Source organism: Eumetopias jubatus, unplaced genomic scaffold, assembly GCF_037043125.1.
Source record: "Eumetopias jubatus isolate StellerSeaLion01/CBP00866 unplaced genomic scaffold, mEumJub1_p1.0 scaffold_8, whole genome shotgun sequence".
Lineage (NCBI taxonomy): Eukaryota > Metazoa > Chordata > Mammalia > Carnivora > Otariidae > Eumetopias > Eumetopias jubatus.
In genome coordinates this window covers 89,990,300-90,004,703 of record NW_028274814.1, presented here as the reverse complement: position 1 = coordinate 90,004,703, position 14,404 = coordinate 89,990,300, and the positions used below count along the sequence as shown (strand labels likewise).

Below are 14,404 nucleotides of genomic sequence, written 5' to 3'. Positions count from 1 at the left end.
TGGTGTCCTTGGAACTACCCCCCTCCCCCAGCCTTCCCCGCCAAGTCTGATTCTGTTTGCATGCTGTTTCCCTGGTACTGGGTTTGGAAAGGTTTCAAGGTGGACAGTGTTGTGCCTCTTGGCTTTTTGGGATTTTTCATGCTCAAGAGTGATCTCCCGAAAAGTATATTCCTTAACTCCGAACCTGCTTTTAAAACAGGATACTATAATTTGGGAGGGTCAAGTGTGCTAGTGAGTAAAAGTGACTGACCCACCACCCCCATGTCGCATTTAGTCTTGAGAGCAGGTTCAGCCCAGGAGGCCTTTAGTCATAGGGCGGCAGTTTCACCGCCACTCTGCTTTGCTTGATGACTGAGTCATGGAAAAATCCACTCCAATCCAACCTCTTTGTTTCTTCCCCTTTAACCCTTTCTTGCAAAACTGCATGTGAGTTTCAGAATTTTTTTTTTTTTAAAGATTTTATTTATTTATTTGACAGAGAGAGAGTGAGAGAGGGAACACAAGCAGGGGGAGTGGGAGAGGGAGAAGCAGGCTTCCCACCGAGCAGGGAGCCCGATGTGGGGCTCGATCCCAGGACCCTGGGATCATGACCTGAGCTGAAGGCAGACGCTTAACCTACTGAGCCACCCAGGCGCCCCGAGTTTCAGAATTTCTAATGAAAATATGGCAGGTAAAAAATGGTTGGCCTTTTTCATATGTACTATAGGTTCAATTGATTACACAGGTGTCACAGAGGAGCCAGGAGATTTTTAGAGCCCAAAATGGCACCGCCCAGAGTTTTAGAGGCAGAGCTTCTATTTGGCAGCCCTGGGAGCGCTGCTTGCTTCAGGAAAGACTCTGAAGACATTAGCCCTTGTAAGTGAACCTCGCCACTTCCAGAGCCTCGATTTTTTTTTTTTTTTTAAGATTTTATTTATTTATTTGACAGAGAGAGAGAGCACAAGCAGGGGGAGGGTCAGAGGGAGAAGCAGGCTTCCTGCTGAGCAGGGGAGTCCAATGCGGGACTCGATCCCAGGACCCCTGGATCATGACCTGAACTGAAGGCAGACGCCCAACCGACTGAGCCACCCAGGTGCCCCCGGAGCCTCGATTTTGAAAATGAATGTAAATGGATGTTTTGTTTATTCCAGGTTGGGAGGAGTCAGAGGCTTGGTGTTGAGGTATTCTTAACCCACTGTGCAAACCTAAGAAAAGGAATTCCACACAGCTAAACAAAATAACCACGAGAATGTATCCCTAACTACTTTTATTCTTAAAAAAGCACAGTCTTTCTGCACAGTTGCTACACACATAGAATCCTTAGACTCTCTAAAACCCCTGTCCTTTGCAACATTCTGAAGAAAAAGTTGGGCACATAAAGCCAGAGCCATCTGTCCATACGGTCCCTTAAAAATTGATCTGAGTGTAAAGAAGCAAGATAGTGTTGTGCATCCTTTAAAAATGTTAAAATATGATCTGAAAGAGGTAGCCAGCATTCACTGAGGTTTACCAGGACAAAAGTTAGCTGTGTATAAAAAGTTTTCTCTGCTCCAGTTGCTCCATCGGTGAAATCGGGTAATTACAGGACCCTCCCATGACTGGTATGAGGACTAATGAGTTAATATAGTGTGCTTACAGCAGTGCCTAGATCAGAGACAAAATAAAATCTCTTTGTTTCACATCTGACTGTATATGAAGAACTTTTGTATGGCCATACTGCCTTTGGGACTACTTCTGTGGCCTTTTATAAAATTTATAAATTCCATTTACATATGCAAAGGGATTGAAGATATGCAGGCACATTCTTTTTGCTGACATGAGTTGTTCTCTCTTCAGATGAATTCCTTTCCCAGATTTTTACTTGGGAGGAAAAAAGCATTAAGCGTATGAATATGGAAACTTTATATGTTTTATGTAAATGAATACTTTTTACCCCTTATTCTATACATTAAACTGTTGTAGAGTTGACAAATCTAGGCAATTTTGTTTAATATATCCATTTGCATACCAGTTTCCATGTGGCTCCTTTAGCGTAAGCTATAAATTATACAACTTTAGAGTTATTTTAGGGGCATGCTTTTCTCTGGTTCATCAGTACAGTCCCATGTAGAAATTTAAATGCGAATCTTTCTTGACATCCATGTAGCCAGGCGGAATTTTATCAATATTCAATTTCATAATGGCTTATATACATAAGCTTGGTTCTTGTTACTTTGAGATTTTTTTTTTTTTTTAAGATTTTTTTATTTGACGGAGAGAGAGACAGCGAGAGGGAACACAAGCGGGGGGAGTGGGAGAGGGAGAAGCAGGCTGTCTGCCGAGCAGGGAGCCCAACATGGACTTGATCCCAGCACCCTGGGATCATGACCTGAGCCGAAGGCAGACACTTAACGACTGAGCCACCCAGGCGCCCCTACTTTGAGATTTTTAAGGATAAATTAAGACAGAGAATTCTTTATGAAAGACTCCAACACATACATATTTAGATCTCAGCCATTTAACGTTTTCCCTTCATTTTGGTTTAACCCAAACCAAAATATTCTATTTCTGCACTGTAAATCAGGCAGCCAGCCTTGGCTCTGGAAGAGCCATCTCATTTGACCATTAGCATGACCATCAGTGTGGCTTGGCTGATGTTATTAATTTCATTTCATACGTGACCTTAGACTTTCTATCACGGTAAATTATCTTGAAATGTAAGGCTTCCAATCCTCCCCTCATATAATCTGACAAGGTTTTTCTCTTCCTAAGGGCAAGAAAGAGGAGAGATTACTCAATTTTTTTTTTAAGATTTGTGTTAAACCCTGAAAATCCTCATCTTAATAGCTTCCTTTCAAATACTGAGAGGTCTGAACATTTAAAAAATTAGCTCCTATAAAAGTTTTCTAGTAAGAGGACTTTGCCAACTCTTTCCTATTATGGAATCTGCCCTCTCATTGAACATGTGAGTATTTTTACTTTCCATATTCTACTGATGGGAGTGGAAATTGGAACGACTACTTTGAAAAAGGGTCTGACCCAGCAGTTTTACTCCAAGGTACGCACCTACCTGGGGTGTGCACAAAAGTTCACCAAAGCCTAGAATGTGCACAGCGGAGTGGGGTGTAATAGCCCAGACTGGAAACTGTCCACATGTCCCCAGAAAGTGGAATGCATATGACAATTGTCAGTCAGAGTCACAGGCTGGAATGCCTTGCAGTACTGAGGATGAACACGTTTTACCTATATGCAACAGCGTGGATAAATCACACAGCCTTAGCACAGCACCGGGGGCAGCTACAGGATTCCATAGTAAGTGTACAAAGAGGCAGAACCAACCCACAGGTTGGGATAGTGCTTCCACTGGGAGAGCAATAATTGGATGGGCTCCTGACCCCAGGTGCTGCTGCCAGTGTGTTGTTTCTTGAACTAGATGCCGATTACATGAATGTGTTCAATTTGTGAAAATACATGGACACACACACGTATGATACAGTAACTTTACTGAGTGTATATTATACTTGGTCGAAAAGTTTTTTTTTTTATAAAAAATACTTTCACTTTATTTAACTGGTTATTACCCTTTGCAGGAGGGGCCTTCTTTGGGGCTCTGCAGGAGCCCACGGTGAAGTGGCTAGACAGGTCCCCCAGAAAGGCACCCTTCTGCCCCCTCTCTGTTCTCTCCTAAGAGCAGCGTCAAAGGCCCCTCTACTCACCATGCTGCTTCACACTTCCTCACCTCTCCTCTTGCTGCTCTGGCCCCAGAGGCCTTCCGTGACCAGTTTTTCAGATGCTTTTCAGATTCCCTCTTACCCACCCAGTGAGTACCCCACTCTTTATCCCTTAACCCCTGGGGATATCTCCATTTCCACCCATAAACCTTCCTCCATCTCCCCCACTTGGATGTGAACTCTGAATAAAGGGACCTCTTTTTTGTTGTTGCTGTTGTTCTTTGAATCCCTAGCATGCAGGAGCTCATGTGTTAGTCTCATGCATTCCTTTGCATGGATACCCCCAAACCTGGGATAATCCTCTCGTTAGCTGGCACTACTCCCTGGCAAGGTGACCACAAGACAGCAGAAGGAAATTTTATTAAAAGGAGTTAGCATTTTGTGTTTCCCAGCAGGCGATTTTGAGTAACCTCAGGACCCACCGTGTCATTGTCTGCAGGAAGCCTGGTGCTCGGTCTCCTCCCGTCATCATTCCATACATATCACTCTCTAGGTCTGGGTCCTGCTTCCACTCCCCATGTTCGCCCTGCCTTGCCAAGGTGCATAAAGCTGTCCCGCAGCCTGGGAGGGTGGAGCTTGGATCCATGTGCTCTGGAGTGAGACAGACATGGGTTCACGTTACTCATCCACTCTGCTCTAATGAGAAGCTTCCTAGAAGGTTCGAGAAGACATCTCTTCTTCAGGCTTGTCCCCTCCTGTTATGGCTGAATCCCTCTGTAACTCTGTAACTCAGAGATTATCACTGGGATGGGGTGGTTGTGTTTCTTCACTGCAGATGCTTACATCCGTCCGTCTCCTTGCAGCAAGTTTCTGCCCGGGACTAGAGAGGAAAGCAGACAGAAGACTTCTGATCCTCCTTCCCCATCTCTGGTGTCCTGCCGCTTCTTGGCACAGCAGGTTACTCTAACATCGTTTCCCTAGATGAGTTGTCCGTCTTGTCCCCGGCCAAACGTAACTGTGTCTAGAAGTTCATTCTTATTAGCTGTTCAGACTCTAAGTGCCAAGGATAGGTCCTACCCTCCTTCTAGCAAATGTGCACTCTCCAGACTCCTTAAAATACTCCTGGCAACCTGTCTTTGGTTCTGTTGGGGCTGTGGTTACCAAGCTTTCTTCCAGGGGTCATTTGTGGAAACACATGAACTCCAGTGTACCTCCATCCTTCCCCTTGGTTTCGAGCATTCTGTTATGCTTCCTTGTGGGAAAGCCTCAAATTTTAGGATCAAAATGGAAGTACAAAAAGTGGTCCATTCTTTTTTCTTTACATGGAGCAGGCGAGCACACTTTAAATCGGATTTTAGTATAAAATACGTTTCTGGGTTTCTAGTCGGCAAACTTATTAAGTAGAGAAGAGACATGACATTATTTGGATATTCTTAGGAATGTGAAATATCATGAGGTTTTAAGTGGTATAACTGCACCCACACACATGTGATTTTCTAGGAAGGTATCTATCAAATTATAAAAAGTTAACTAAGTCCAAAATACAGTAATATGTGTCCAAGATTGTTTTTATGTGCCATGGGACCTGAGTTTTAACTTTTTCAAAAAATTGAAAGCTATATTGTATTATTTTATAAAGTTGAATTACCGTAATTGTGTAAAGCAGGTCAGAATGTTTTGTATTCATTCTTTCAGCAAATACTTTCTTGGAGTCTTTACTGTGTTAGGTGTTATGCTAGGCCTTGACGTATAGCTAAGGTTTAAAAATAATGAACATATTTAAGGGTGGCTGGTATTACTTGCATCACCATGCAGATGTTTTAACATACATACGCCCAAATATCATCATCATAGAGAAAGAGCTAAAATATATCCAGCATGTCAGAAAAACAAGGAACGTTTAGGAGAGTGTCCTAGAATTTTTATTTTGTAGGGATCTTAATGTGTTCTTGCTCTCCTGTCTTAGATTTTTATCCCATTAAGGCCCACATTTTTAATAGGCCAGCATCCCTATGAAATGTGCCTTGGGAAAGGACAGTAGTCTTCTATACCTATTTATGAACCCCCCAGATATGAGTAGTAGAGTAAAACATTCCAAAATCATCCAAGAATCTTGTAAGTTTGGAGTCAAGATATTATTGGACCTTATTGCTGAGAGGAACCTAACAAGTTCTTACATCCACATTTTATAGCCTTTACACTTTGGGTATGTTGCTTACATTGAATTCAAAGTAAAATAAATTTTGAGGCTCAAGATTCCAGAATGCTGACATGAGTGATGCTTCTGATGGGACAGGCCAGCTCAGTAACACCAGTCGTGTTACTTGAATGCTGCACAGCCTCTGAGAAGTTGTTTCTGAGTTGCCTAATTGTGGTCCACTCTGCTTCTGAGAATAGAATGTCTCTGTGCTGGGCTGTTGGGAAGCAATGGGCTTCAGCCTGAATTTAAACCTGGTTGGTCCTTCCCAGTGACATTAGATTTCCCTCAAATTATTGGAATAACAAGGGGGAGTAAAGCTCCTCTCAACAATTTTCTAAAACCTACTTTGAAAACTGGGTTCTTTTATTGGGACTACATCAAAATAGAAAAGCTGCACAGTGAAGGAAACAGTCAACAAAACGAAAAGGCACACGACAGAATGGGAGAAGATATTTGCAAATGACGTATCCAATAAAGGGTTAGTATCCAAAATATATGAAGAACTTCTATAACTCAACACCCAAAAAATAAATAATCGAATTTAAAAATGGGCAGAAGACATGATCACCAATAAACAAATGAAAAGATGGTCAACATCACTCATCATCAAGGAAATGCAAGCCAAAACTACAATGACATATCACCTCACACCTGTCAGAACGACTAAAATCAACAACACAAGGAACAACAAGTGTTGGTGAGGATGTAGAGAAAAAGGAGCCCTTGTGCACTGTTGGTGGGAATGCTGACTGGTGCAGCTTCTGTAGAAATAGTATGGAGGTTCCTCAAAAAGTTAAAAATAGAAATACCCTATGATCCAGTAATTTCACTACTGGGTATTTATCCAAAGAATACAAGAACACTAATTTAGAGGAATACATGCACCTCTATGTTTGTAGCAGCATTATTTTGTAATAGCCAAGTTATGGAAGCAGCCCAAGTGTCCATCGATAGATGAATGGATAAAGAAGATGTGATATACACACAAACATGAATATTATCCAGCCATAAAAAAGAATGAAATCTTCCCATTTTCAATGACATGGATGAAGTAGGAAGTATTATGCTAAGAATTTGAACACGTGAGCAAAGGAAAAAGACAAACTAAAAATCAGACACTTGACTACAGAGAACAAACTGATGGTTACCAGAGGGGAGGTGGGTACGGGATTAAGGAGTACACTTGTGATGAGCACTGAATAATGTGTAGAATTGTTGAATCACTATATTGTGCACCTGAAACTAATATAACACTGTAAGTTAACGATACTGGAATTAAAACAAAAACCTTATTAAAAATAAAAAGTGATTTTTGTTTTTTTTCCAAACAGTCATCCATGTTCAGTAGTAGAAATAGTTATAAATACAGGTAAGTTAAAAAGAAAACCGTCAGATAACATTTTACATTGAGATGACTGAGTGTATGTACTTATACAAACCGTATACATAGAAGCCCACATTACGGACCGAGTGTGCCGCTATTGCCCCTAAAACTTATGTTGAAGCCCTACCCCCTGGAGTGCTAAATTTGGAGCTAGGACCTTTACAGAAGGAATTAAGATTAAATGAGATCAAAAGAGTAGGGCTTTCATCAGATAGGATTAATGTGCTGAGAAGAGACCCCAGAGATCTCGATTTCTCTCCCTCGAGAGACAGAGGAAAGCCTGCATGAGGTGCAGTAAGGTAGTCTGCCAGCCAAGCAGCAAATCCACTGGCACCTTGATCTTGGACTTCCCAGCCCCCAGAACTGTGAGACATAGTGTTCAAACCCCCACCTGTGGTATTTCAGTATAACAGCCCACCTAACTAAGACGAAATACTAAAAGTTTCATGAGTACCGCAGAAAAAGATCTGCACAAATGAGCAGAAGTATGTTTTCCTCTGAAAACCTATGAGTGTGTGTCCCATTATGTTATAGCATCTCATTTTTCATGAGTCAACCACCTATTTGCTCTACTGTACTTAGTTCTTGAGTTGTTTTTCCTTTAACACCAGTAACTCCCATCCGGTCTGACAAATACAACAATAGTGAGTATTGAAATGGCTGATAACAAGGGAGGCTACAATTAGGATATGGATGGTGATGTTTAAAAATAGTACAAACGTGCCCTAGGTACACATGGAATACAGGTGAATTCTCTGGTGGGCGTAATTGTGACAGAAAATATGTCCTGCATTATGTGAAATGCAGTTAGTAAGAGAAGAAGAAAACCATAAAGGTGGAGCAATCTAAGGGTATGACATCAGTATCAGTGGAAGAGGAGTCATACAGTATTTCTTCAGAGCTAAGGCACTTTTTTTTTTTTCACCTTTTGACCTATCTGAAGGTGAGATATTTTGCAACCGATGGGTGCTGTCAGCCAAGTGTCAGGCATGACGAGGATGTCCTCTCCTGGGCATGTATGGACATCAAAAGAGCAGCCCCCGACTTGCAGAGTGGGTGTCCAACAGCTTAGAAGAAAACCCTGCAGACAAAAATGAAGCCCTCTTAAGCCTCCTTGGATTTGCCTGGTTGTGCAGAGGGACTTGGAGGTGTGAACCTGACTTGTTGAGCCACATTCCTGAAGTGGGAGTTAGAAGTAAGCCAACTGGAGATAATTGCAGAGCTGACTTAAGAACTTTGCACCCCTGGTTCCGAGGCTTGTAGTTCTTTGGTGGATTATTTAAGAAGAGCCGCCTCACCAGTACTCCAAGGAAACATGGGCTAGTGTGTGGAAAATCACAAACATTAGTGACTCAGCGTTGAAAACCGATGAGCAGTTGGATTCTAAACATGAAAACGTTTTTGGAAAACCTTAGCCGATATACTTCACCTATATATTCTTCTTAAATACACCCCAGATTAATATATAAAAATTTGTCTAAGTCCAAAGGAGCTTTTTCAAAAAGAATAAAATAAAAATTCGAAATGGCGAAAAAGTACTGTACATAGTGTAATTGGCAACTTCTCCCCCTTTCTTAGGGGTAAGAAAATAATAGCTCCTCTATTAAAGGGCATCTTAGAATTGGTGAAACACAGTAGCCTGTTGTTATAATGGAAGACAGCAAGCAGTTTGAAACCCTGAAAGCCTCTGCATGTGAAGGGGCTCCAGATGCCACAGGAACGTGGGATTTAAGGCCTCTCTGAGCCTGCTCATCCTCACGGGGAGAGGTGAGGTGGCCCATGCAGAGAGCAAGCTGCTCAGGAGTTCCTAGGGGCTTTGCAGACGTCTGCCTCAGCAGATCTTCCCTTACCACTGCCCAGGCAAATGTGTACCAGCAGAAAGGGTGTGAGGGTACCCGGTTCAAGCACCATTAAAGGGCCATTCAGCCTCCTGGTAAGGGAGCAAAGTACCTTGAATGCTGCACACTGACCCCTCTTGGTCACTTGAGTCTATGAAGAAATGTACTTAGAAATGGCCTTTGGATCCTAACCTGTTTGTTAATAATATATATGTGTGGCATTTATATGTATTGATATACACACATGCACTTGTATGTACATATATGTCTTATATATGGATCTGTGTATGTCTGACACCACTTACGTAAGCTCATACACACACACTCACTGACATACATTGTTTGAGAACCTGCTTTTTGCAAATACATCCACTCTTTCCATGTCATTACATATTCTCTGTAGTGTCAGTATAAATGATACCATAGAATTCTTTTGAATGGATTTTTACTCATTTATTTAATCACCGTATTATTAAAGGATTTCTTCTAGCTACTTGAGGAACATTCTTATGGCCAAGCTGTGTGCAGACCTGTAATTTTTTTGTTAACTGGATCCTCATGGGTACCTGTTGGTGATTCAGAGTTTGCATGGTCCAGGAGCAACAGGACCACAGGCCTTTTGCCCGCTTTCTGTTTTTTACAAATGTGTGTGAAGGTTAAAGGGTTGGAATGGGGGTTATGGACATAGTATTAAGCTCAGTCTCTGAAACCACCCAATCCTGGCTCATCACCTTGGGCGAGGTGTCTCAAGTTCTCTGGATCTTCGTTTCCTCATTTGTAACTTGAGTCTATGACACGTGGTTTGTAGGACTGTTGATGTAGTAACAAGCATATCAAGTGCCTGTTATCTGGTAGCCCCTAAGTCAGTGTTCGAACAGCTTGGGGGGCTGGGGTAGGGAGAAAAATCTCATGCTGATGGGTCCCACGGTCCTAGAGGATGATGCGGGGTGCATAGTAGATGCTGCTGTTCATTGACGATTTATGCCTCTGCTCCTTCAATCCAGACAGCTGGCCTCCTGGGTGAAACTCCTGCAGCTGCACAGGGCACTGTACATGGTTCAGTGCTCTGCTCTTGCTGTCTAGAAATCCTTAATCTTGAATAGAGGCTCCATATTTCCATGCTGCACTGGGCCCCGCAGATTCTGTAGCCAGTTCCCCCTTGTACGGTTGTTGGCAGCGTGACATGAGAGCTCACAAAGCACATGTCGTAGTTAGGGTGTAATAGAGCTCAGTAATCATTAGATGGATACAGTAATTTTTTTTATGAGCAGAGATACCTATGATAAGTGTATTCATTTAATTATTAAACCTGTGAGATAAATACACAATTAATCTAGGAGAGATTAAGAAACTCAGGCTCCAGAAGCTTAATCACCAACTAAAATCACACAGCTTATAAATGCAGAACTTGGATTCAGACCCAAGTCTGTCTCACCCAAAGCCCACACCACTGACCTGCCCTATGAAGTATTAGCTTCCCTCCCTCCCTCCCTCCCTCCCCCCCTTTCTCCTTCCCTCCCTTTCCTTCCCTTCCCTTCCTTCTTTCCTTCCCTCCCCTTCCCTCCCCTTCCCTTCCCTTCCCTCCCCTTCCCTTCCCTTCCCTCCCCTCCCCTCCCCTTCCCTCCCCTCCCCTCCCCTCCCCTCCCCTTCCCTTCCCTTCCCTTCCCTTCCCTTCCCTTCCCTTCCCTTCCCTTCCCTTCCCAGGGAACCTCTCTGTCAAACTCAGTGTTTAAGTGTTCTTGATATTCATCAGCAGCCCAACCCTTATCCCCAGCAGAGGTTTAAGAGCCCCTCAAAGATGATCTAGAATTCCTGCCAGACCTGGAAACTTTGGGGGCTACAGCAGACAGTAAAGATGCTTCCACTTTTAAGTACTATCCTGCCATGTCTCCAAGCCTGCTCAGAACTCCGTTACCTGGCCCAATCTGGCCAACCTGGTGACAGTTCAGCTTGCTTCCTTTGATTCCTGATAGGCTTAGCTTAGGATGACCATGTCCAACTGAACCTCCAAACCGCCATGAGAATCAGCAGGAGATCTGCCTGTGTCAGGTCCTGGGAAAGAGGCTGTGGGAGATACCTATTTCCGGTAGACTGAGGACATGGCCATCTGTCCTGTGGCAGGGATCCCTTGCTTTCCTACAGTGCCAGGTCATGATTTGCTCTGCCCACTCTTCCCTGCCAGAGAGAGAGTGAGAGGAGGGAAGGAGGGAGGGAGGAAGAGAAAGGATCCATTCCACCACACTGCTAATAAGCAGGCATACAGCATGGTGTGGGGAGGCTTCAATGCAAGTTTGCTTATGGTGTGTGGCCTTCGAGCAGGGAAGTTAATACTTGAGCATTTCATCTCTTGGATAGCCGGATTTGAATTTCGAACGTGACAATGAGACTGTTTGTTGTTTCAAAGCAATTCCCTAAGTGGCTGTTTGCTCAAGACTTTTGTAGTGTGAACAGAGATTTGGGGGAGGGGAAGAAGCCATCTGCTCTGGAATAGTCTTCCAATTACATGATCAAATTACTGCAGAGCAAAATGGAAGGAGTCCAACAGAAAGTTCCCGTCTGGTGTATCCAGCCCCAACCTGCTCTCCGGGGCCATTGTGTCCATGTGGAGATTCACATGCAGGTTTCAGAGGCCAGGCCGTGATCGCCAAGAGTGTGAGTAGGAGAACAGAGAGAGCCAAAGAGGAGAGTCAGCATGAGCGTTCTTGCTGCATCAACATGCCTCTCGGGAGAATGAAACAGTCATGCATTTGAATTAAAAAGTGAATTTTTGGAGAAACTCAGTTTCTTTTCCTTTTGACTTTAGTGATCCGTGTCTCTGATTACAATTAATTTATCACATGAAATGAAATAGTTACATCCCTTTATAAATTCAGTTGGTGATTTTTATTTGCTGATAACTCTCTTTGTAAATTTGCAAATCTATTTATTTCCCTTAAAATAGGAGAACAATTTTCTTGTTTTTGGAATATGGACTGTCTTGATGTGCAAAACATTATTGAGTCTTATTTTTTTTCTAAATATGTGTGTGTGTGTGTGTTTTTCCCTTTCTTTTGCTATTAGGCATTCATGCAGCCTCACTTGCTGGGAAATGAGTTCACACATTTGGAGTTTCCAAGGAGAGTACAGAGAAAGGAACTTGGAAAGAAGATGCTCTACAGGGACTTTAATATGACAGGCTGGTAAGAACATGCCTCCCTCTGCCTCAGCACCACCACAATATGTGTGAGGGAAGCGTCACCACCGTAAAAAGCCATTTACGCCATTTGGATCAGGTAGTACAGCCAGAGACTTGGTTGGTGGTGAAGGAATAGGGGCCGTGCCCGCTTCTGCGGTTTGTTCCTCGGCACCAGTCCTCAGATCACAGTATTGGTTGGCCTCAGTGCTTCTCTGAGGCCCTCCCTGGGGACATGAGACCCAACAAAGCTGACATAAATCCTCACTTCAGATGAGCAAGCATTTTTGAGGCTTTTAAAAACTTAAGTTGGTCAGCAGCTCAAAGAAATGGGCTAACAGGTCAGCAGCTTAAAGAAATGGGCTAACAGTTTATTGAGCCAGACAGGTGTGGATGTGAATCTTAACTCTGATCTTTCTAAATAGACAAAGTTGGAGAAACTGCTGAACCCTTATGAGCCCAATTGTCCAAGAATAAAGTGGAAAATATATGCTCTTTGAGGGGTTGTTGTAAGGACTAGAGGTAATGAGCCATCTTCATTATTTTTTCACATTCATTTCAAGATAAGAATCTTGGCCGGGGGTTGTCTTACTCCCACGGCACACCTTTGTAAGCACCATGTTCATTTCTGTAGTGGATCAGTGGCTAACACAGACTAAGACCTCCTCTGGTTTCTTACGTATGAAAATAGATACGAGGTAAAGTACATCTACATCACAGGACTGATGTAAGGACTAAATGAGAGCGTGCAGGGCCTGGCACGTGGAAGTATGGGTGAAGGTTTGCTGTTAGCCCCGAGATACTGAGCCCTGAGCGTCCTTCCAGTCTAGAGGAAAGTAGGAGCATGAGACAGTGGACTCTTTCCTTGACGTATCTCCAGCTTAGGCAAAGAAGTAGTTTCATTATCTCTTCTTCATTGACCAAAATAGCTCTAACAGATGGTCACAGCCCAAATTCTCGTGGTAGTGACTTCTAGGCTGGGAATATACTCCTAGGAACAGTTGAGCTACCTAGGGAAGATAAGGGGCTGATCTGAGGCACTTCCAGTTGTCCTTTACCATCTAAAAGAGAAGATTTTCACCACTATCCACTCTTCTTGTAGTGCAGGGTCAGCAAACTATAGCCCCAAAGCTAAATTCCACCCTTAATTTCTGTAAGTAATTGTTTTTAGTACCGCCACATTCATTTGTATACATTTGATCTTTGGCTACCCTCACTCTACAACAAGGTGGTAGAGTAGTTGGAACAGAGAATGTATGATCCACAAAGCCTAAAATACTTACCCCTGTTCTAAAACGTGAGTAGATTTGGCAGAAAGGGCTCACCCTATTTGCAGCTCTGAGGTTCTGGAGTTTTGGGGCCCCAGAATCATTACCCTTACCTGACTGGGTTTTCTTTGTAAGTTCATTTTTATTGAATCAGCGAAATCAGCACTTGTCACAGAAATTTAAGGTGAGGGCTACTGTAGTTGGAAAAGCTGATGGGGTTTAGTCTAGGTTTTGCAGAGTTTAGAATGATGGAAGGAAAGGTGTCCTAGGTCGGGAATCCCCATGATTGCAAACACATAAACAAATAGAGTGGATCTGAGAGTGAGAAAGATGGCCAAAAAGAAAGAGAGCATCTATGGGAGATCACACTGAGTTGTGGTATCAAGGGAACATAATTGAGGATAAGGGAAGGCAGGCAGAGAAATACATTTACCGTGGGAAGCTGTGGGTTGTGCTGGTGTGTTCTGAGGAGAATGAATGATGAAAGCAATGTTCTAGGAAGGCAGTCCTAAGGAGTTTGAAGGAGAACGTTGAGAGAAAACAGATTTAGGTAGCCAGAAGAAAACCAGCATAGAAATATGTATGTGAAGGGGCACCTGGGTGGCTCAGTGGGTTAAGCATCTGACTTTTGATTTCAGCTCAGGTCATGATCTCAGGGTCCTGGGATTGAGCCCCACGTGGGGCTCCGTGCTCAGCAAGGATTCTGCTTCTCGCCCTCTGCCCCTCCCCCTGCTCATGCATGCTCGCTCTCTCATGAGATCATGACCTGAGCCCAAGGCAGAGGCTTAACCAACTCAGCAACCCAGGCGCCCCTAAATAGATAAATCTTAAGAAAGAAAGAAAGAGAGAGAGAGAGAGAAAGAAAGGAAGGATGGAAAGAAAGAAAAAGAAATCTATCTATAGATAGATAGAT

General features: G+C 43.2%; 1 protein-coding gene across 1 annotated transcript in view; it reads left to right on the top strand.

The window, feature by feature from the left end:
• Window positions 1–14,404, top strand: part of PPM1H (protein phosphatase, Mg2+/Mn2+ dependent 1H) — a 241,547-nt gene that overhangs the window by 161,987 nt on the left and 65,156 nt on the right. Inside the window, exon 6 of the mRNA XM_028110952.2 lies at window positions 12,112–12,230. Coding sequence (XP_027966753.1) covers window positions 12,112–12,230 — 119 coding nt within the window. The remainder of the gene's footprint in view (window positions 1–12,111; window positions 12,231–14,404) is intronic.